Below are 23,607 nucleotides of genomic sequence, written 5' to 3' on the forward strand. Positions count from 1 at the left end.
CTACCAAGAAGTCCTAGGGTCCCGTGGCAATCCTTGCAAAGGAAGAAACTGAAGAAGATGGGAAAAGAGTTAAGCTGAGGGCCACGCAGCAAGTAAGGGGTGGGGGGAGCCGCCAAAAGACCTTATGCAGAGCCCCGTTCTACCTACCATAAACAGAATTACAACTGAAAATGCACGAGCTAGGCTCTGCGCTTGCAGGATTTCCCACATTATGATGCGAGCTTAAGAAACCCCAAGTAAGATGGAACCATTAAATATGGTAATGTTTGCACCCCACCCTGCACTCCCATGTCTGCAATGACCTCTGCCAGGAGGTCCAAGTCACTTGTTCGGGACAGGTTTTCTTTTTCCTTCAGGGACAGAACCCAAACTTGATACAGCCTCAGGGATCGTGTCATCCTTAACCTTTAGAGGGTAGAGGGGGGTGAAAGGAACATTCTAGGTCCTTTGTCAACTCTAGGGGTCTCCAGGATGGGTGTGTTCCCCAGGGGATGACCTCCAAACTCCAAGATGAAGCTTTCAAAAGGCCCCCTGACTGACATGGGGGCACACTGACCCTGAAAGGCCAGCTTCCACCTGAGGCCTTGCTTGGTCTCATGGTCCCACCCCATGACTCAAGCTCTTGGCCATTGCCCTGGCCCAGAGATGAGCGCGCACTTCTCTCATCTCCCCACTGCTGCAGCCCACAGCTCCCCAAAGACCAAAATGGCCATCCTGGTGGCATACACATTTGTCTAGGTAAAAAGGAGGCTTCTTCATGGGTGGGAGGGGCAGGCTGTAGATGCTGGCGGGGGGGGGGTACAGTGGCCGCAAACTCCTCTGATGTCTTACTGGTCCCATGCCCAGCCCTCAATTCAGCATTCCCCCCTGCTACGCCCAAACACAGAGGAGGGTCCCAGAGGGCTGAAGGGCAGAAAGAGTTCCAGGTTCAGTTGATTCCCCCACCCCAGGCCTACTCTCCCCGCCCCATCACAGGCATCTTCAAGATGTCCCCCCTTCCCTCTGTGTAGCCACCTTCGGAGCAGGTGGGGGTTGTGGGGGTTGGGGAAGCAGGATCCTGGCTTTGGGAATGGAGGACCCTGTTCTGGGGTCAGGATCCTGTTGATAGGGAGAAAGGAGGAATCTCCCACAAGGGAGGAGATAAGGATTTGAAAGAAAGGGTTGGGGAAGGAGGAGGCAAGTCCAACCCTGGGTGGGGCCAAGGTCTGAGCTGAGAAGGGGGCTCTCACCGTTGCAGTATTGCAGCAGCGAGGTCGTGTCGTACAGGCCGCAGAAGGCCGGGCCGCGCTCCGCCATTGCCCCGCCGCAGCCGCCGCCGGCCCCCGCAGCCCCAGCACGGGCCCGGTCCCCCCCCCAGGCCCTGCCTCCCGTTGCCATAGCAACGCCCTTGGTTCCAGCATCCCCGGCTCGGCCCACCCAGTATCAGGCGGCCGGCACTGAGCCTGGCACTGGGGTCATCCCCTAGGATGCCCAGAAAGGGGGTCGAGAGACTGCTCCGTCAGTCCCCCCAACAGCCTTCAGGTCAGGATTGGCTGCGTCCGGGTCTCCCTAGGTACTGTCTGGTCCCTCCCACAACCGGAGTGTATTCTCCCTACACCCCCTCCTCTCCCGTTAGGAACCAATGAGAGTCTGTCGCGCAGGCTCCTCCACCAATAGCAATGCGGACGGGTTTACAGGGGCAGGGTCTTCCCTGCTTTTCATCCCGAAGCGTCGCCCCCAGCTCTGGAAGGAGGATGAGGTAGAAGAAGACCTGTTCCCGAAAGCCTCCCTTAAATTTTTTATCTGATTTCCCATAAGTCCCCTCGCACGCCCATAGCCTGACACTGAAACCTCAAACATGCTAGGTTATCCTATAACCTGCGCCTGTATCCAAGCCGGGTCTCCATTCCTTGTTTATTAGATCTAGACCCGCCCCCAGGGCTTTTAGCTCCACCCCTCCCAAATGTAGCTGCAGCTAAAGTTCTATTCCCGCCCCTAGAGCAATTAGCCACACCCCCTGAGCATCCAAGACCAGAAACTTGGACCAGACACTCTGGAAGGTTTAGCCCCGCCCCCAGAATTTGGACCCCGCCCCCAAAGTCGATTAGCCCCGCCTTCCTTTCCACTCCGGCCACCGAGGCCCTTAGCTCCGCCCCTACAGTCCTCGTCGCCCACGACGGCTTTATTTATCCAGTCCGTGTTTTGACAGAGACCCGGCTGTGAAGCCCGGGAGCAGCTGGCGGTGTCAGCCAGAGCAGGCTCGGAAACTGGGGAGCTCGGAGAGAAGGAGGGGGTGCAAAACCTCACAATAGATTTCCAGAAGACGGGACCGCTTTGTCCAAGTCATGACCCAGATCATGGGATTCACTTGGCTTTGTTTTGTTGTTTTGTGTTTTTGAGCAAGGACAGACTGCCCTCGTTATGTAGGTAGCCCAGGCTTGCCTTCACTCCAGCCCCCCAAAGTGTGGCGATTACAGGCAAAACCCTCCCGACAATGCCCGGCCGGCTTTTGTTGCTTTTTTGAGTCAAGGTCTCATGTAGGCCGGTTTTGAACTCTTCATCTTTATTCTCCTGTCTCCACTTCCCAAATTCTGGGGGTAATAGGCCTGTGCAGCCACTCCTGGCCTTTTGTTTTGTTTTAAGACAGGGGAGGGGTGGGGGGTCTTAGCTAGGCTTTGGTGGCAGCCTGCCTTTAATCCCAGCACTTGGGAGGCAGAGGCAGGAGGATCTCTGTGAGTTCGAGGCCTGCCTGGTCTACAGAGTGAGTGCCAAGACAGCTAAGGCTGTTACATAGAGAAACCCTGTTTCAAAAAACAAAACAACAACAACAACAAAAAAGGAGATCTCACTATGTAAACTTGGCTGTCCTGAAAGCTGACTTATTGTCCATACTGGCCTCCAGCTGAAGAGATTCACCTGCCTTTGCCTCGAAGGTGCTGGCCACATCTGGCCCTCTCTCTCTCTCTCTCTCTCTCTCTCTCTCTGAGACAGAAGTTCTCTCTGTGTCCCAGTCTGTATAGAACTCACTCAATAGCCCAGCTGTCTCAAAGTTGAGGCAATCCTTTTGCCTCAGTCTTCCACATACGGGGATTATAGGAAAGCACTATTAGGCTCACTTCCAGTTTGGTTTTGTTTTGAAACAGGGTCTCATGTACCTGAGGCTGGTCTTGAACTCATTGTTTAGCTGAAAAGATGGCCTGTAAACCGGGCATTGGTGGCATACCCCTTTAATCCCAGCACTCGGGAGGCAGAGACAGGAGGATCTCTGTGAGTTCGAGGCCAGCCTGGCTGGCAAAGCAAGTTCCAGGACAGCCAGGGCTACACAGAGAAACCCTGTTTCAGAAGGGGCCTCTGATATTCATGCCTCCAGTCATCCCAGTGCTGAAATTACCGGCAAATACCACAAGACCCAACTTCCAGACAGTATTTTTGTCCTTGGTTTGTACATTTCTTTTCTGGTGTGGGCGCACTCGTGTCTGTACGTACACACAAGCACAGGAGTTCTTAGCATGGTGTGGGTGTTGGAGAAGAAATTGTCCGAGAAGTTTCTTCCACCACAGGGCCTCTGGGGACCAAACTCAGGTCATCAGGCAAGGCCCTCGAGCTTCGCAGCAAGGTCCTTTACTAGTGGGGCCCAGATTTGGGGGAGAAGTGCTGCCGGGGGCAGATTTACCTCCGGGCACACAGGAAGCGTTGGGGACCAGATTTACTCATATTTGGATACTGCGTTTAACACATTCTGACTGTGTAGCCCGAGCCTCAGTTTCTGCCTCCAGAAGGTGAGATTCATAGCCATGCCAACCTCCTTTCCTCATTCAACATGCTTCCTGAGTGTTGGGTATGATGACACACTCCTGTGACCCCCCCCCCCCGCACTCTGGAGGAGGATCACAAGTTCAAGACTAGCCTGGGCTACACAAAGAGATTGCCTCTAAAAATTAAGGGCTGGAGGCCCACACAGCAGCAGCCTAGAATCCCCCAGTGAGGAGCTGGGGGTGTGGTTCAGTGGTAGAGCCCCTGCCTAGAGTCCCCCAGTGAGGGGCTGGGGACGTGGCTCAGTGGTAGAGCCCCTGCCTTGCCTAGCATGTTTGATGCCCTCCCTAGAACTACTCACACACACACACACACACACACACACACACACACACACACACACACAGTGTCCTGAGTACTTACTATAAACCAAAATCCCATCCTAAGTATTGGAGTCTCCACAGCGATCAAGTTACTCTTTGAGTTTGCTGTCGTGGGATGTTGAGTTCCATGGAGTTTGTAAACTACCACACAAAGTAAACGCCTGCTAGCATGTGCAGTGCAGTTCCTAGATGTCAAACACTCCTCGATCATAATCGTCCCCATTTTACACACAAAGAATCAGGCTCAGAGCTGGTAAGACCATTTCCGGTCCTGGTAAGTGCTAGGAAGGTAACTAGCAAGGGAGGATGAGGCTCGCAGAGTCTGTGGGACCAACAACGTTCTCTCTTAGAGTTGTAAGAGACCCAAATGACAAAAAGGAGGTTTTTGTGCTCAAGGGATAAATGATTTCTGGGCGCGGGGGGGGGGGGTCCTGTTGAGGTAGATTTTAAGTTTACCTTAGTCTTGGAACCACATGGTCACTCACAACCATCTATAATGAGATCTGTTGCCTTCTCCTGGCCTGTAGGGATAATACAGGCAGAACACTGTATATATAATAAGTAAATAAATCTCTTTTTTTGGGGGGGGTTCGAAACAGGGTTTCTCTGTGTCTTTGGAGGGTGTCCTGGAAGTCACTTTGTAGACCAGGCTGGCCTCGAACTGAGCTCTGTCTGCCTCTGCCTCCGAGTGCTGGGATCAAAGCTGTGCACCACCAATGCCCAGCCTAAATAAATAAATCTTTAAAAAAAAAGAAGCTTGTTTTTCCAGAGGACCTGAGTGTAACTCTCAGCACCCATGACAGCTGCCTCAGCACCCCCTGGTAACCCCAGGCCCATAAGTATCCAACACCTTTGGACTTTGGGGGATCGTGCCTTAATTTGTTATTAAGAATAATAAATATTTCGGGAATGATGGCACATGGCCTTTAATCCCAGCGCTAGGGAGGCAGAGGCAGGTGGATCTCTTGAGTTTAAGGCAGGCCTGATCTATAGAGAGAGTTCCAGAACATCCAGGGCTACACAGAGAAACCCTGTCTTGAAAAACGTAGATAGGGGGCTGGAGTGATGGCTCAGAGGTTAAGAGTACTGGCTGCTCTTCCAGAGGTTCTGAGTTCAATTCGCAGCAACTACATGGTGGCTCACAACCATCTGTAATAAGATCTGGTGCCCTGGGCATTGATGGCGCACGCCTTGAATCCCAGCACTCCGGAGGCAGAGGCAGGCGGATCTCTGTGAGTTTGAGACCAGCCTGGTCTACAAGACCTAGTTCCAGGACAGCCTCCAAAGCCACAGAGAAACCCTGTCTCAAAAAACAAACAAAAAACAAACAAACAAAAAAATCCGGTGCCCTCTTCTGGCCTCCAGGCATACGTGCAAATTAAAAAAAAAAAAACGTAAATAAATAAATGTAATAAAAAGTTTCAAAACAATAGCAACAAAACACGATGGATCAAGACCGACTGTACCGTGTTAAAGGATATGGCCCTCTTGGAAGGGTGCCCAAGGGCACTGTGCGAGCCCAAGAAGGTTTCCAATCCTGGGGTCCACGCTGTGGGGCATGGGAGCAAATCCGGGGCTTAGAGGATGGAGTAAGGCACAGAATTATTGAGGCTGGTGAGTTATGGCGGAGGGAAGGAGACGACATACAAAAGTGTCATACCCTGTCCTTGTTCTGGAACAGTCCCTAGCCCCAGAGCAGGAACCAGACTCAAAAAGGGTCCATGCAAGCCGTGAGCGATGGCTTTTTAGGGCAAATTCCTGTGGTGGGCCCCCATTTCCTAGAAGAGAAGAGCGGTTTGGATGGGCATCCGGGTGTCGAGCGTTTGGCGTGCTGGCTCTGGGTATAGCTAATGGAGTTTGTTCTCTTCCGAGTGCTTTCACAGGGAGACGTCAGGCACCTTGAAGACAGGCTGGGAAGGGGTCGCTGCGCTGGGGGAGTGCGGGGGTGGGGTAGATAGATTTTTTTTTTTTTTTTTAATTCCTTCTGCAGGTGAGCATGCTCTTTCCCACAGTCTGGAAATTACATTTTGAGGCCTGCACCCTCAGCCCAGGCTGGGACCGCCCAGCCCCGACCACCGCCACTAGGGGGCAGCAGGGGATAGTTGGGCTCAGCCACTGGGGCGAGGTGAAGGGAAGTTTGCTGGGGGATTTGGAGGTGAAGGCAGGCTGGAGCTGTCTGCAAGAGCCCCAGATGGGAGCCGCTCCCCTCTGCCCGCCATCCTGCCCTCTAGAGCCCCCACCCCACCCAATGAGACATTATGTCAACACATCCCTGCCGCTGCTTCTGGCCTGAACAATATTTGCCATGGGGATCTGGGTCGGTTGCTATGGATACCGGTACCCCCCAGGACCGGAAGAGGCTAAGGGGAGCTGACTGCATCTGCCTCGTCTCCCTCGGATTTTGTCTTTGGCGTAACGGATACAGTCTTGTTATTCTGGGCTCTGTCCCTCCCTGTCTTCCCTCCCAGGTATCCTATTTCCATCCCTGTGTCCTTCACTCTCGGTGGGTCCCCTCTCTCTGAGTCCCCATGCCTGGTCCCCGTCTCCCTGGGTTTCCTGTCTCTGGTGTCCTGTCTCTTTGAAACTCACTCAACCTCGACTTTTTTCTCGAGACTGGATCTCACGTAGGCCAGGCTGTCTTTGAACTGTGTGTGGCCAAAGATGACCTTGAACTTCTGACCCTCCCATCCTTGTCTCCAACCCCTCCCACACACACCCATCCCTGTGGTGTTGGGATTCTGGGCATTACCACATCTGGTTTATGTGGTGGTGGACGAACCCAGGGCTTCACCCATGCCAGGCAAGCGCTCTGTCCCCTGAGCCAAATCCCAAAGCTCTCAACGTTATCTTGGTTTGTCTCTTCGGGTCTCTTCTATCTTACTTTCTTTTTTTTTTTCCTCTGGCCATGGATTCCTTCCTTCATGGATCCCTTGTGTGCGGCTAGCTCCCCCTTCTTTGACTTCCAGGATCTAGCTCTCTGTCTTTGTGAGCCTGTTTCTCCGACTCTGGCTTCCTGACCTCTCCTCTCTCTGAGGCTCGGCCTCTTTGGCCCCTCCAGCGAGTCTCGCTATGTTTCCCTGAGGGTGTCTCTGCCTCTATTACCCTCCCTGTTTCTCACTAGCTCTCTGTCCTTCAAGCCTCATACCTCTGTAGTCTTAACCCTCAGGGGCCTTCTCTCCCTCCCACTCCTGGTCTCAGGCCCCATATCTCTCTGCCTCATTTCCCCTGCACCATCTGCCAGCACCCCAGGCTCCTTGCCTGATCCCCTCCAGCTCTGCTTGGCTGGGCAGCCCCGTGGGGGGCAGACACAGGCTTTCCGGTTTCCCCCTACTGTCACTTCCAAAGTTGGGACGCTGTCTGGCCACATCTCTAAACCGGAGGGGCCCGAGAGAAGAAGAGCCAGGAAAGCCAGGGCCAGGAACAATGGAGGGAAACAGACAGACAGACATCCAGAGACAAGGCAGGAAAGGAAGGAGAGACCCACAGAAGTTAGAACACAAGAATAGGTCTGGGGCGGAGCTCAGCAGTACAGAAGCTTGCCTAGCTTGTGTGGGACCCTGGCCTCCATTCCCAGGAGGAAAAATTAGATAAACTAGATTTTAAAACAAGACAAATGAGTTGTTGTAACTAATGTCTGTACTCTCAGTACCAGGAGAGGGGGCTGAGGATTCAGATGATTTTGAGGTCGGTTTGGGCTATAAGTGTGTTGTGAGGGTAGGGAGGTAAGAGAGCTTAACTGGAGTGACCTTGCTTAGAATTCCTCAATGAGGGCCTTGGGGCCGTGGCTCGGTGGTAGAGCCCCTGCCTAGAATGCCCTAGTGAGGGGCTGGGGGCGTGGCTCAGTGGTAGAGCCCCTGCCTAGAATCCCCCAGTGAGGGGCTGGGGGCGTGGCTCAGCGGTAGAGCCCCTGCCTAGAATCCCCCAGTGAGGGGCTGGGGGCGTGGCTCAGCGGTAGAGCCCCTGCCTAGGATCCCCCAGTGAGGGGCTGGGGGCGTGGCTCAGCGGTAGAGCCCCTGCTTGGATCCCCCAGTGAGGGGCTGGGGGCGTGGCTCAGTGGTAGAGCCCCTGCCTAGGATCCCTAACAAAAAAAACTGTATAGATAATAAATAAATCTTTTAAACAAAGAAAGAAAGACAGAAAAACTGAATGTGAGGTTAGAGAAAATGAGAAAAGAGAGATTTGGTGGTTTTATTTGTTTGGTCTTTTGACAGGCTCTCCCTATGTAGCCCTCGCTGACCTGACACTTGCTGTGCAGACCAGGCTGGCCTTGAACTCACAGGGCTTTGCTAGCCTCTGGGATTGATGCTCTGTCGTGCTCCACTAGACAGGAGGGATTTGGAGGAGAGGGAGGGGAGGGAGAGAGCAAGCACAGAGAGAGGAGTGCGAGAACCAACAGAGAGCAGATAGGCTGGCGGCTGGGAGAGACAGGCTATATTTAGAGACCGGAAGAGCCAAGTACACTGGAGAAGCAGCCAGAGTGTAGACAGGGCTGAATCTCCCGGGGTGGGTGAAGGGTGGGCTTCGGCACGGTGCCGCCCGGGAGGCTCCAGCATGCTTCTTCAATGCCTGTCCCCAGAGACTGCTGGGGACCCTAGACAGGGGACAGGGCTGGGCAGGAGCTAGTCAAGGACCTAGACAGATGTCCCTTCCTCTTTCTTTCGGTCCTACACGCCCCTCCTGTGTTTACCTAGAGTGGACAGTGAGGATGGCCTCCTCTCTGTCTTCAGGAATACCTTGGGAATTTTAAAATACATATACATGTCTTTATTTATTCATCCGTGTGTCTGTGCGGCTTTATGCCCGTGTGAATGTGCCGCTCTGTACGAGTGGAGGTCAAAGGACAGCCTTTGGGAGTTGGTTTGTCCTCTCCTTTTACCACGTGAGTCCCAGAGATTGAACTCAGGTCGTCCATCAGCTTTGGTGTCGAGCACGCAAGCACGCTTACCAGCTGAGCCATCCTGCAGGCTGCCTTTTAGAATCCTATTAGCAGATATTAATGATATACAATGAGTCTCATTGATTCATTGATATATATATATATATATATATATATATATTATACAGTGTTTTGATTGCATTCCCCCTGTCTCCTCTTCCCTCGTCTTGCATGTTGTTTGTGGGTGTCTTTGTGTGTGTGATTCAGTGAGCTTCATTAGTGTCGCTTACAGGATCATGGGCAAGGGGTGATTGACAGGAGCATGGGTACCTTGCTATAGATTCTCAGGGAGCGGCTGGAGCCTCGGGTCCCCGCCCCCTCAGGAGCATCTTCCAGGCTCTCCCTCTCTCATCTCTCTCTTCCTCCCTTCCCTCTTCTCCTGTTCTTCCTCTCCCTCCCCTTCCCTTTCCCTCCCCTTTCTTCCCTTCTCTCTCTGAAATGGTATCTCATTGCCGTGGAGCCCAGACTGGCCTCAAACTCAGGCTCTTCCTGCCTCAGCCTGCCGCAGTGTTGGGATGACAGGCCTGAGTCTGCATTCCAAGTTCTTCTCTCTCTCTCTCTCTCCATCCCCCATCTCTCCTCCTCCTCTTTTTTTCTGGAGGGAAGGTTCAAGACAGGGTTTCTCTGTGTCACCCTGGCTGTCCTGGAACTCGCTCTGGAGACCAGGCTGGCTTCGAATTCACAGAGATCCTCCTGCCTCTGCCTCCCGGGTGCTGGGATTGAAGGCGTGCGCCAGAGCCGCCTGGCCTCTCTCCCTTCCTTATCTTTCTGGGTCTCTGGTTCTTTTCCTGCTCCTCTCAGCACCCCAGTCCCACCCCTTCCCCCCTCAGCTGTCCAGTGACCTTCACGCCCTCTTGAAGCCCAGCAGATCTCCCAGCCCCAGCTGGCCATGAGGTGCTCTTCAATCTCAGACCCCCTTCAGGCTCCACTTCAGGGACAGACACTTTCCCAGGATCCACAGGGCGCCAGGAATGTGGAGCAGAGAGCACAGAGGCCCCCAGGGGCCAGGCAGTAAGGACCCCCCACCCCCCATGCTCTCTGCTGCCTGCTTCTGATGTGGACCTCAGGCCACTCCCTGCCCTTCCTGGGGCCTCTGGGCCTCAGCTTGTCCTCTGCAAAATGGGCAGGCTTGCCTCTGCCCCACTTATCACGCAAACCCCAGGGGAGCTCCAGAGCAGCCTGAACTGGTGGTGTGTGTCGAGGGGGAGATGCAGACACCGAGTTCTCGTTCTGGGTTCCAAGTCTCCCCATCCTACGCTCCTCTGACAGATGTTCCCCACATCTAGGGTGAAGGGAGATTCCGGAAGTAGAGACTGTAAAAACATGGGTGATATATGGGTTCCTGTAACCACAGGTCCTCTTCAACACTGCACGTTGGGCTGGAGAGATTAAGAGCACTGGCTGCTCTTCCAGAGGACCTGGGTTCAATACCCAGCACCCACAGGGCAGCTCACAACCGTCTTTAGCTCCAGTGCCAGGGGATCTGATACCGCCACACCAATGCACATAAAATGAAGTTAAATAAATGACTTTTTAAAAAGGCTGTATGTTAATGTGTGACAGTGTGACAGTGGGAATCACTGTGTGTGGACAAATAACTGTACAACTGGCTGTGGGGACCAGGGAGGGTCCCCTATGTGACACACATGAGCTGGGAGTGGTGAGCCCTAGATGTAAGCCCAGCATCTGGCAATTGGGGGCAGATGAATAATGAGTTCAAGGCCCGCCTGGGGCATATAGCATCCTTTCAAAAAAAAATGAGCAAAAAGGTGACACTGGCCAGCAAGATGGTTCAGCCATTAAAGGTGCCTGCCATCAAGCCTGACAACGTCATGGTTGTGTGCCTATGTGGCAAGCATGTGCATTTGGTGATCCTGAAGACTGTGTGTTGTTGCATGTGGTGTAGACTCCCGGATACTGTGTAATGTGTGTCAGAGGGTGACAATGTTTGTGGATGTGTGTGACGCTGTGTGTGATCTGCAGATTGGTCTGGGAGATGACTGAATGGCTGTGCGAATCACACACACACACACACACACACACACACACACACACACACACACACAAGCACATTCAAGTCCTGGACACTCATTGCTTGAAGTCCTGCTCTGGGTGATGCCTCGGGGGTCCAGGTCCTGTCTCCTGGGGCAGGTAGCCTGACATGATACACCCTATTGGGTGTGGGTAAGTGTGCTACTTATTGAAAGTGTTCCTGGTTACCAGATGTGGTTGCACACGCCTGGGCAACTGAAATAGGAATCTCAGCCCTTGAAAAGCTGAGGCAGTGCGATACGGAGTTGGAGGACACCTGGTTTATATAGTAAGACTCTGTTTTTATTAAGAAACTGCAGACAAAGAAGACAGGGCTGGAGAGCACTGGCTGCTATTCTAGAGGACCTAAGAGGACGCAGGGTTCACAACTCTCAGCACCCACACAGAAGCTCACAACCGTCTGTAACTCCAGTTCCAGCACCAGTGCCCTCTTCTGGCCTCCTTGGGGACTGCATGAATGTGGTACACCTGCATCCGTGTTGTAAGCAAATTTCACACACGTGAAATTAAAGCAAAACAAGGATTGGGGCGACGGACGGCTCAGTTGGGTAAAATATTTGCTGTGCAAGAGTAGGAACCTGAGTTTTGATCCTCAGCAGCAAGTAAAGCTGGGTAGTGTGTGCTTGTAATCCCAGCGCTGGAGAGGCAGAGGCAGAGGCCAGCCTGGTCTACAAAGTGAGCCGGGCTATACAGAGAAATCCTGTCTCGAAAAACCAAAACAAAGTAGACAGCACCCAAGCACGACATCAGAGGTTGTCCTCTGACCCTCACACCCATGCATATGTACACACAGATACATACGCCGAAGAATGACAGCGGAAAGGTCATTGTATTAGGACTATGGGTTGCCAGGTAGTGTTTGCATGTGTGTGAAATGTCCACGGCCCTGGGCACACAGCCAGCCGCCTGTCCCTGTGGGTGATTGTGAGCCCGGGGGTGAAAACTGGCTTTCTCAGCATGGACGCACTTATATAGCTGTGAATGAACTTGCTACTCACAGAGTCACACTCCATGCGTGCCAGGCTCCAAGTGTAAGTGGCTGGACGGTAGAGTGTGTGTTCTGTGTGGCTGGGGGTGGGGTGGGGTGGGGGAGGGCCGGACCATAACTGTGTGGCTGCTCCTACGTGACACAGAGTGGCTGTGATAAACGTGCCTGCTCCGCAGTTCCCACTCTTCCCCAGAGCTACCCCCCTCCTGTTCTGTTCCACCCTGGCCCCGCCCCCTCCAACACCCCAGGCTGCCAGCGCCTGTCACCTCTTCCAGAGCTCAGACAGGCGAGGCAGGGCAGCTGTGGCAGGAGAAGGAGACCCGGAGATTAGGAGCAGGGACTGGGCACAGGTAAGGGGTCCCCATCAACCCCCTGCCCTGGGTCTATCTCTCCCTCGTCTCTGTCTCTCTGTCTCTACCTTTGTCTCTCTCTCTCTCTGCCTTTAGCCCGGTCATCCCTCCCTTCACCTCTCAGTCTCTAGTGGGCTTAATTTCCACTCTTTTCCCATTCTCTCTCTGTCTCTCCCGGCTCACTCCTTTTGGTCTCCGAGCCCACATTTTTGTCTCTGCCCTTTTTTGCCTTTTGGTCTCTGATCTCCTGCTATGTCTCATTGTCCCTGAGTCTGAGATTCCCTCCTGAAACCCTGCTTTCGGTCGGGGTGGGTGATGCTTGCTTGCGGAGTATTTAGCATGCTAAAGTCAGAAACCCAGGCTCTAATTTCCCAGTATTTGGATGCTAGGAGAACGTTGTCTTTCTGACTCTGGGCTTTATGTATCCAAAGCCAGGAAAGTTTTAGAAGATGGGTTCCTATCTCATTTAAAAAAACATTTTGGGTTGGGAAGATGGGAACTCAAATGGTCATTTCAGGTTCCCTTCTAGACTTGACTGATGGTTTCTATCTCCTCCCCACCCAACTCCCCAACCCCCACCCCACACACACCAGAAGGTCCCAGGTTCCTGAGTCTCTCCAGTCTAGCCTCTGGTTGACACTGAGGCTTCTGCCCGTCACAGCTCTAGGGCAACAGGCCCCTCAGCAAACACCCCTCCCTTCCACCTTGGCTGCCTCAGCAACACTTAGGAGGGCCTGGGAATCGCTGAGCTGATCAGGGCTGCACTTAACCACTGGAGGCCTCGCCTAGTCCGGCCCCACCCCAAATCCTCCTCACCTGTGCATAAATGGGGGTGGCCTCAGACTCAGTGTGCATCTGGCAGGTGAGCACTGACTGAGGCTGAAAGTGTTGATCCTGCCCTGGGACCCTCCAACCCAACTGCCTGCCAGTCTCCATCACCCTTCAAGGATGCCCCTGTGGCTTCTGCTGCTGTGTCTGTGGGGACTGCCCCTCCAGAAGGCGGAGGTGAGGACCCAGAGAGACACAGGCGGTCTGGGAGGGTTTTAAGCCTTCTCCTGCCTCAAGGAGAGTTCTGAGGCTGCAGTCTGGTGGTTTGTACCCACACCTTCCCTCACAAGTCCTCCCGGTGGGTGGGGTGCAGCCACCGCCCTTCTCTGGTGCTCTGAAAAGTTTGTCGTCTCTCATGTCAGAACCCTTGGTGCTCTGAAAAATTTGTCATCTCTCATGTCAGATCCCTTGGTGGTTTTCTAGGCGCCAGAATTATTCCATCTAAAAGATTTGTAAACCACCCAGGAGGCTCTGCATCTCCAAAACGGGTGCTTCTGGCCCTTCCCAATCGAGCTTGCTGCCTGGGAGGGGGTCACCCTGGGGGTGGGGGTCCTCTCTTCCCTTTTTCTCTTAGACAGACTCTGAGGGGCAGACAACGGGGGAGCTGTACCAGCGCTGGGAGCGCTATGGCCGGGAGTGCGAGGAGACCCTGGAGGCTGCAGATGCTCCCTCAGGTCTGATGAGAGGGCTGGGCGAGCAGGAGGGAGGGGCCGAGATGAGGAGGGGGAGGCCGAAGAGGAAAATCTGGGAGGTTTCCGAGGACATTTGGGGTGCGGTTTGGCTCGGGTAGGCTGTGAGGACCCTGGTTGGATTCAGTTGAATAGAAGAATCCTTAATCTCAGCACTCGGCAGGCAGAGGCAGGCGGATCTTTGTGAGTTCGAGGCCAGCCAGCTCTGCAGGGCGAGTTCCAGGGCCGGGGAGGTGGGATGGGTCCTGGGCGGGGCCTGCGCCACAATGGGCGGGCTGGGTTTGGGTGGAGTTGGATAATTAAGCTTTCTGGTTGAGAATAATAATACAGGGTTGGGCTTTATTTGATGGGAGGAGCCTCGGGAACTGCTGGGATGGATGGATGGGTGAGAGGAGCTTGTGGCCGCTGAGACAGCATCCTGTATGTGTGGAAGAAAGGGAAGCTTGGGACGCCCCTCTCCTCCAGCCTCCGGCTCTGCTGCCCTCTCCTTCAGGCGTGGTCTGTAACGGGTCCTTTGATATGTACGTCTGCTGGGACTACACGGCCGCCAACACCACCGCCCGGGCATCCTGCCCCTGGTATCTGCCCTGGTACCGCCACGGTGAGGCGCTCCCCGAACCCCTCTCCGGGACTCCACATTTGGGCAGCTCACCCTCCTGCTCCTATTCGTCCCCTGACCCTGTCTGTCAAGCCTGGTGTTTCCGTGGGCTCTGTCACACAATTCTTAATTTATTGTGCGGCTGTGCGGATGCACAGGCTATGCGGTGAGATGATGATAAGAGATCAATTTACAGTAATCCTTTCACCATCTGGGTCCCAGGCGCTACCAACTCCTCCAGGGACCAGGCTGGCCTTGAGCTCATGGCAACCCTCCTGTCTCAGCCTCCCAATTGTGGAGATTACAGTGGTGAACCGCTTACACACCTCTTTCTCTGGTCCCCTCTCTATTGCTCCCCTAGTGGCTGCGGGCTATGTCTTCCGCCAGTGTGGCAGTGATGGCCAGTGGGGGCCTTGGAGAGATCACACTCAGTGTGAGAATCCAGAGAAGAACGGGGCCTTCCAGGTGAGAAGAGGTGAAGGACTCAGGCTAGGCTGTCTGGGGAGAGTTGGCAAAAACACCTCAGGAGCTTCAAGCCCAACTTGTCACCTCTTTGTACTGAGTAGAACTCTGGCTTGTTAGTAATTAAAATCCAACTCAGACTGGCTTAAAGTAGAAAAAAGAAAGGGGTGCTGGTTTCCGAGATGGAAACCTACACTATAAGGTCACACCTCCAGGTTGCGTAAGACCTAAGTGTCCAAATGACACGGGCTCTGTCACCTTGGCATGTTGGTCTTTCTCTGTTAGCTTGAGTTTTTCTGTGGGACATCAAGAAGAGGCATCGCCCATTAATGTCAGACTTGTTTTATTTTTTTAAAAAGATTTTATTTATTTATCAGGTATACAAAATTCTGCTTCCATGTATATCAGCACACCAGAAGAGGGCACCAGATCTCATAACGGATGGTTGTGAGCCACCATGTGGTTGCTGGGAATTGAACTCAGGTCCTCTGGAAGAACAGTCAGTGCTCTTAACCTCTGAGCCATCTCTCCAGCCCCCAGACTTTTTTTTTTTTTTTTTGGTTTGTTTTTTTCGGGGTTTCTCTGTGGCTTTGGAGCCTGTCCTGGAACTAGCTCTTGTAGACCAGGCTGGTCTCGAACTCACAGAGATCCTCCTGCCTCTGCCTCCCGAGTACTGGGATTAAAGGTGTGCGCCACCAACACCCGGCTTAAAAGTCCTTTATTAGAGTGTGTGTGCGAGTGTGCACCATAGCGTATGTAGAGAGGACAACTTTGTGTATTTGGTTCTTTCTTTCCACCTTTCTGAGGATCCCAGGTGGACTCAGGTCACCAGGTTTGTGCGGCAAAGGCACCTGCTGAGCCATTTTGCCATCTCTCTTTTTTTTTTTTGTGGTGATTTGAGACAGGAGGATCTCATTGTGTAGTTGTGGCTCACTCTGTAGACCAGGCTGGCATGCATGTGCGCGTGCTTGTGTGTGTGTGCTTGTGTGTGTGTGTGTGTGTGCGCGAGCGCGCGTGTGCTTGTGTGTGTGTGTGTGTGTGTGTGTGTGTGTGTGTGTGTGTTAATATGCACATCCAGGGGCCTGGAGAGATGGCTCAGTGGTTAAGAGCACTGACTGCTCTTCCAGAGGTCCTGAGTTCAATTCCCAGCACCCACATGGTGGCTCACAACCACCTTGAATGAGATCGGGTGCCCTTTTCTGGCATGCAGGCACAAGACTGTATATGTAATAAATAAATAAAATCTTTAAAAAAATATGCACATCCAGCCTTAGAAGCGAAGGATGGAGTCAACCCCACTTGAAGACTTGTAAGTCGTGTTTCAAGGAGAAAACCAGGGTGCTTCACTCTGCAAGAACAGAATAAAGGGGGCCTTTCCCCAGAGGAGAGCGGGCTGGGGGAGGAGAGAAAGGCATGCTGGGCAGCCCTACTCCCCATCAGTTGGAAGAGTTAAGAAGCATTAATCTCTTGCCTTCCTTGTCCCCACCAGGACCAAAGGCTGATCCTGGAGCGCCTGCAGGTCGTGTATACGGTGGGCTACTCCCTGTCCCTGGGCACTCTGCTGCTGGCCCTGCTCATCTTAAGTTTGTTCAGGTGTGACCCCCAGCCCTGTGGGGTGTGGTGGAGACATGGGCCTCAGTCTACCTGCTGGCTCGGGGGGCAAGGGCCAGAGGTTGGTTAGAGGGACTCTGAGGGTGGCTCTCCAGCGACTCCCAGCCCTTTTTGTCTCTCAAATCCTCCAGGCGGCTGCACTGCACTCGAAGTTACATTCACATGAACTTGTTCTCGTCTTTCATGCTGCGGGCAGCGGCCATCCTCACCCGAGACCGGCTGCTGCCTACATTGGGTCCCTACCCTGGGGACCGGACTCCTACCCCGTGGAACCAGGTACTCCGTCTCCTTCTTCCTGGTGGGACCAAGAAGTTACCCATCCGTACCTTTCCTCATCGCTATATACTGAGGGCTCGGGAGCAGGGTGGAAGGAAGAAACTGATGAGGGGGATTTGGAAGGTACCAATTTATCCCTGGATATGGGGGGGTGGTGAGACGCAGGGGTGCGAACAGGACTGTAATCATTGTTGGGGGAGGTGTGAGGGTCTTGCGGCAGAGCCCAGTAATAGAATACAGCGTCCAGTACTGGAAAATGAAAAGCAAGATTAAGCGCCATCCAGGACCGGAGAGATGGTTCAGTGGTTAACCGCACTGGCCAATCTTGCAGAGGAGCCTGGTGTGATTGCCAGCACCCCCATGGCAGCTCACAACCATCTGCCGCTCCAGTTCCAGGGGATCCGATGCGCTCTCCTGACCAGCATGTAATGCACAGACATGCTGGTCAGGCAGGGAAAGCACCTCTACACACTAAACATCAACAAAAAGGCCGTATAGGCCGGGCGTTGGTGGCGCAAGCCTTTAATCCCAGCACTCAGGAGGCAGAGGCAGGCGGATCTCTGTGAGTTCGAGGCCAGCCTGGTCTCCAGAGCGAGTGCCAGGATAGGTTCCAAAGCTACACAGAGAAACCCTGTCTCGAAAAACCAACAAAACAAAACAAAACAAAACAAAAGGCCATCTAGATGGCTCGATGTATAAAGGCACTGGCTAACATGCTCGATGACTTGAGTCCAAACCCCAGAACCCACACGGTGGACAAAACTCACGAAAGATCTCTCTGGTCTTTCTATGCCTATGGTCTACTTGTCATTTAATTTGGGTGTGGGGGGTTGAGACAGGGTTTCTCTGTGTACCCCTGGTCATCCTGGAACTCACTCTGTAGATCAGGCTGGCCTCTGCCTCCCCAGTGCTGGGATTAAAGGCGTATGCCACCACTACTGGGCAACATTTAAAATTTTTATTTTTATTTTATGTGTGAGTGTTTGCCTACACATATGCATTATGCATGTATGTGGACTGAGTGCATGTCTGGTGCCCCCAGAGGCCAGAAAAGCATGTGGGATCTGGAGTTACAGACAGTTGCGAGCTGCACTGTGGGTGCTCAGAATTGAACCTGGGTCCTCTGGAAGAGCAGCCAGTGATCTTAACTGCTGAGTTATGTCTTCAGCCCCAGGGGTTCAGTTATTGGGATTCTGAGAGTTCTCCACTATGGTGACAAAAGAGAAAATGCCAGTTGTTAAGGGTGTCAGTGTGGGAGAGTCCTCAAGTGAAAGTGAGTAAGGTGAGATGAACGATCTGCTGGGGACCCAGAGTAAAACATTTGAAAGCCAGAAAGAGATGGAGATGAGCCCTGTCTGGTCAGGAAGCCCCTAATCCCAGTCATGTGGCAATCTGAGCAGAATGGACATTTTAAGATCCGATTGGGTTACAGAGCAAGTTCAAGGACAGCCTGAATAATTTAGTGAGAACCTGTATCTGACTCAAAGAGAAGAGGAATGGAATGTAACTCGGTGGTAGAGCCCCTGCCTAGAATCCCCCAGTGAGGGGCTGAGGGCGTGGCTCAGTGGTAGAGCCCCTGCCTAGAATCCCCCAGTGAGGGGCTGAGGGCGTGGCTCAGTGGTAGAGCCCCTGCCTAGAATCCCCCAGTGAGGGGCTGGGGGCGTGGCTCAGTGGTAGAGCCCCTGCCTAGAATCCCCCTAGTGAGGGGCTGGGGGTGTGGCTCAGTGGTGGAGACCCTGCCTAGAATCCCCCCGTGTGGGGGTTGGGGGCGTGGCTCTGTGGTGTAGCATCTGCTTAACAAGCAGGAACCCCTGGGTTCAAGCCCTACTACCACATATACAAAGGAATACACACAAACTTTAAAATCGACAAGGCTGCTGGAGAAAGGCTTGCGGACACCTCCCTGCCTTGACTTCCCTTGTCTGATGGCTCCCTAGGCCCTAGCTGCCTGCCGCGCGGCCCAGATCGTGACCCAGTACTGCGTGGGTGCCAACTACACCTGGCTGCTGGTAGAGGGTGTGCACCTGCACCACCTGCTGGTGATCGTGGGTGGCTCGGACAAGGGCCACTTCCGCTGCTACCTGCTTCTTGGCTGGGGTGAGCCCTGACCCCGTGCCCTCCAACCCTCTGCCCAGCCCAGTGCCGTGTCTTGGCTCCCCCGATGCCCCGCCGATCCGCGTTGCCTCCCCTCCGGCCCCCTCGTTGAGGAATTCCGCGGGTCTGGGCCTGGAAGGGGCTGGTGTGCACGCTGACAGCTGCGGCGGGGTGGGGGGCGGGGATCGGGGTCTGCACAGGGGCCCCCGCGCTTTTCGTCATTCCTTGGGTGATCGTCAGGTACCTGTTGGAGAACACGCAGTGAGTTGCAGGGCCTGGGCTGGGGGCGGGGCCGGGGCTGGGGGGGCGGAGCATCTGGGCGGGGAAGGGTGGAAAGGTGAAGGTGCGCGCGGAGGATGTGGGCAGGGTCTAAAGGTACCAGGAGCTGGGGAAGGTGGCCTTCTGGAAAGCAGGGTGGGTGGGTCGTAAAGGAATTCGGTGGGCCTTAAAGAGGGTGGACCTGGCGAGGGGCCCTGCCAGCTTGGGTGTGGCTGGGGGGGGTGGGTGGGTGGGAACTGTGCACCTCAGTTCTGTCCTGCCTCCTCCAGGTGCTGGGAGCGCAACGAAGTCAAAGCCATTTGGTGGATCATCCGCACCCCCATCCTAGTAACCATCTTGGTAGGGCCAGTGTCGCCTCCTCCAGGCTGTGCTCAGGGATTTTCCATTCTGGGGAAGCGGAGCGCCAACCTCCCGACCCACCCCGGAGCCGAATAGCTTCTGGCTCAGTCTCTCTCTCCTCACAGATCAATTTCTCTCTCCTCACAGATCAATTTCTTCATCTTTATCCGCATCCTTGGCATCCTGGTGTCAAAGCTGAGGACACGGCAGATGCGCTGCCCCGACTACCGACTAAGGTGAGGAGGCCCCCCTAGTCCGGAGGCCGATGGGGCCGGGTTCAGGGGTAGGGACATGGTGACCACCAACACCCTCTTTCCCCAGGCTGGCTCGTTCCACGCTGACGCTGGTGCCCCTGCTGGGTGTCCACGAGGTGGTGTTTGCCCCCGTGACGGAGGAACAGGCTGAAGGCACCCTGCGCTTCGCCAAACTGGCCTTTGAAATCTTCCTAAGTTCCTTCCAGGTGCTGAGACCGGGGACCCGGGTTCCACCCTGCCACCTCGGGCCTTTCTTTCCACCAGGCAGAGCGCTGCTATCATCCTTCCGAGCAGCCACTGGCTGGAGGGCACCCGTGGGATTCCATTCATCCATACACGCGTGCATTCATCATGCATGCACAGGACCGAAAATGCCTATTTAGGGTTGTCCTGGGCTGGAGGAACAGGCAGTGGGGATGATGGTGGTAGAGGTCCCCAAGATTGTCTTCGGGTGAGGAACAAGGATTGTGGGGTGGACTGAGCTGGGGCGGAGTTAGTTTCTGGCTTTGCTTCCTTCGCCTTTGTGTGAGGCTAGAGGGAGACAAGCCTCCCTCTGGCCTCAGTGCAGAATTTAAGGAAGAATTTAAGAGCAGAATTTAAGGAAGTAGGTCGTTCCAAAATGGAAGGCCAATGTTGATGCTACCCTAATCCTGATAGACCCCACTGAGCCCCAGCCTTCTTCTCCTCAATAAAGTGGGCACAGTACCAGCCTCCCTTGGGAGGACGCGCATTCATTAAAGGAAGCAAGAGCAGACGGAGCTCTCATGCACGGAGCTACACCAGGAGCCGCGTGGTCGGCTCCCAGTTCCGTGGAAGACACAGGGAGAAACACCCTATGTCAACAGCCAGTCACACATCTGGGGCCATGATCCAGAATGAGGATCCCTGAGGCCAGAGGCTAGCTACTGTGATGAAGGGAGGGCGAGGATGCCTGCGGCTGCAGAGCTACAGGCAGGTGCAGAGAGACAGGAGCAGGAAAATAGGAGGGTCAATTCCCTGGGCACAACTTCAATTTGTCTTTTTTTCCACCATCCTGGAAGAGGAGGTTTGTGATTTTAATAAGATTGTAGAAAATCATAAGGAATATCTTTTTAATTTTTTGTTTGTTTGTTTGTTTGGTTGGTTTTTGGAGACAGGGTTTCTCTGTGTAGCCCTGGCTGTCTTGGAAATCACTCTGTAGACCAGGCTCCCCTCAAACTCAGAGATCTACCTGGCTCTCCTTCCTGAGTTCTGGGATTAAAGGCATGTGCCACCACTGACCGGAATAAGGAATATCTTTTTTTTTAAGATTTTAAAATTCATTCATGTATTTTATATGTATGAGTGCTCTGCCTGCATGTATGCCTGTATGCTAGAAGAGGCCACCGGTGGTTGTGAGCCACCATGTGGGTGCTGGGAATTGAACTCAGGACCTCTGGAAGAGTAGCCAGTGCTCTGAACCTCTGAGCCATCTCTCCAGCCCGGCATAAGGAATACCTTAATAGCCCATGTTCATAGTGACTTGAAAATTAGCTGAAGCCAGGTGTGGGGGCTCAAACCTGCAATCTGTCTCCAGCTGGCTAAGCATGTGTTCCATTCCTGAGCAAACCTCAAGCCCCATAATTAATTAAAATCTTTTTAGTTTATTATTTTTTTGTGTGTGTATTGATGTTTTAACTACACACGTGTCTGTGCACACATACAGGCCGCGCCCACAGAGGTCAGAAGAGGGTGACTGATTCATTTTAGATGGCTGTGGGCCATCATCTAGGTGCTGGGAAGCTGAGCCATCTCTACAGCCCTAATTAACTAATTTGACTAATACGTAGTCCTGGATGGCCACTGAACTCTGTGTAGACCAGGCTGGCCTCAAACACACAGAGATCTGTCTGCCTCTTCCTCTCAGTGCTGGAATTAAAGGCAGGTGCCACCACACCTGGCTAAGCACTGTATCTTGCTATCCTGGCACTCACTCTGTAGACCAGGCTGGCCTCAAACTCACGGAGGCCAGCTTGCCTCTGCCTCCCGAGTGCTGGGATTAAAGACTTGGCTCTGTATATATCTTTTTTTAAACACATAAATACCTCAATTCTTCCAACCACCGCCTTCATTTTGCGTGACGAAGGCACAGAGTGGCTAAGCAGCTTGCCCCAAATGTGGAAAGCAGGACGCTCAACTGCCAGGCCCTTGTTCTCAGCCCCTGGGCGGGACACTGCAGGGAGCTGGGAGCCAAGGAGCAGGTGCCCTCAGTCCCTAGGAGCAGGGCGGCAACAGCCTGGAAACAAAGCAGTCCGCAGCAGCGATCTGACCGCTCTTCTTCCCGCAGGGCTTTCTGGTGAGCGTGCTCTACTGCTTCATCAACAAAGAGGTAGGAGAGGCCGGCCTGCTCGCGCCCCCTGGTGGCCGTGCCGGGAACGGCGTCGCCCTGAGCGCCCCGCGTTGCAGGTGCAGTCGGAGATCCGCAGGAGCTGGCGCCACCTCATCTTGCATCTCAGCCTCCGGGATGAGCGCCCCCGTCCGCATATGGAGCTCGGTCCCCCGGCCATGCCCTCGTGCTCTGCACCCCGGGAGGTCCCCATCGGCAGCACCTTGCCCTCCGGATCCCTGCACGGGCCTGGAGACGAGGTCTTGGAAAGTTACTGCTAGGTAATGGGACCCCTGTGTCTGTACGGTTAACATGTATCCTGTGCCTACTGTGTAGCAGCCGCTGAGTGGGGAAAAGGAAGGAAGACAAGGTCCCTCCGTGTATATATTTGTCGTGGATCGGTTTTGTGAAAAGAACTGAGATGCCCAGGACAACTGACGGGGAGGCCACTTGTGAAGATGCGACGCTTTTAGTCCCTGTTTGAGAAAAGTGGAGACAGCTTGAAGAGCTGGAGGACGAGGTTCCAGGCAGATGGAATAGCATGTGACAAGAAAGATGACAAGGGCTTCCGTGGCGCAACTGGGGAAAGCCAGGGCCTGCGGATGGACAGGTGGGCAGGGGTGCGGAGACTGGGATTCCAGCCCAGGTGCACTGAACATTTTATTCTTTCCATTTTGTGCACGACTTGTTCTGCCTGCATGGATGTATGTACCCCACATGCACCGAGGCAGGACTTACACATGCCTGAAGGGCAGAAGATCCCCTGGGCAGGATGCATCGGCCTGCACGTGGGTGGGGTGAACTCAACTCCATCTTTCCAGCCCAGAGTTTAGCAGGGGTGTCTGTGTCCTCACCCCTGCCCCAGAGGGGTGAGGAAGATTTGCTGATGGATGCCAGGAGAGGGATCAAAGGGCTCTTCCTTTGGGGTTGGGGGGGCACCCAAGTTAGGCTGTGAGAGACTCAGGGGGGCTGAGCATTAGGTGAAGGCTGGCAGCAGAGCCAGAGGAGCCTGGCGTCACTGAGGGTTAAACATGAGCAGGCCTCTGCTGAACCCTGCTGAATCCAGGTAGCCAAGACACACTGCTGGCAGACAGGACACACCCTTCCATCTCCCAGAGAGCCCTGGGAGGAATTTGGGGATGCAGTCTCACTGTGGCTGGTCTACCTGCGTGTGCATATACACAAACCTCAATTAGTAGGGTGTTCTCCAGAAAGCCTGTGCCCCGGAGCTGACACTGAAGGCCACACCTCAGGCTTTGGCTTCTGGCGGAGTGGAGGCCCTGGTAAATCAAGCATGAGAATCAGTTGCTTCTTCATGGGGTGGGAGAAGAAGCTGGAAAGGGAGACGACTAGGGCCACAGGAAAACATGAACATCGCGTTGCCACTGTGCC

The 23,607-nt window shown here is 54.0% G+C and overlaps 1 protein-coding gene across 1 annotated transcript; it reads left to right on the top strand.

Annotated features, from left to right (window-relative positions):
* Positions 1 to 13,389: 13,389 nt before the first annotated feature.
* Positions 13,390 to 22,496, top strand: LOC113837293 (gastric inhibitory polypeptide receptor). Its single transcript, XM_035449100.1, has 13 exons — positions 13,390 to 13,446; positions 13,844 to 13,943; positions 14,452 to 14,559; positions 14,918 to 15,021; positions 16,508 to 16,611; positions 16,761 to 16,905; positions 18,843 to 19,002; positions 19,200 to 19,260; positions 19,548 to 19,617; positions 19,765 to 19,853; positions 19,939 to 20,077; positions 22,177 to 22,218; positions 22,296 to 22,496. The coding sequence occupies exons 1-13, from the start codon at positions 13,390 to 13,392 to the stop codon at positions 22,494 to 22,496; spliced, it is 1,380 nt and encodes a 459-aa protein (XP_035304991.1).
* Positions 22,497 to 23,607: the final 1,111 nt, after the last annotated feature.

This window comes from Cricetulus griseus, chromosome 9 (genome assembly GCF_003668045.3).
Source record: "Cricetulus griseus strain 17A/GY chromosome 9, alternate assembly CriGri-PICRH-1.0, whole genome shotgun sequence".
In the NCBI taxonomy this organism is placed as follows: Eukaryota; Metazoa; Chordata; class Mammalia; order Rodentia; family Cricetidae; genus Cricetulus; species Cricetulus griseus.

Bases quoted from the DNA above. Each gene is read 5' to 3' on its own strand.
- LOC113837293 (XM_035449100.1), top strand. From the start codon at position 13,390: ATGCCCCTGTGGCTTCTGCTGCTGTGTCTGTGGGGACTGCCCCTCCAG. The intron at 14,560-14,917 runs GTGAGGCGCTCC...TTGCTCCCCTAG, and splicing joins TCTGCCCTGGTACCGCCACG to TGGCTGCGGGCTATGTCTTC. The intron at 16,906-18,842 runs GTACTCCGTCTC...ATGGCTCCCTAG, and splicing joins CTCCTACCCCGTGGAACCAG to GCCCTAGCTGCCTGCCGCGC.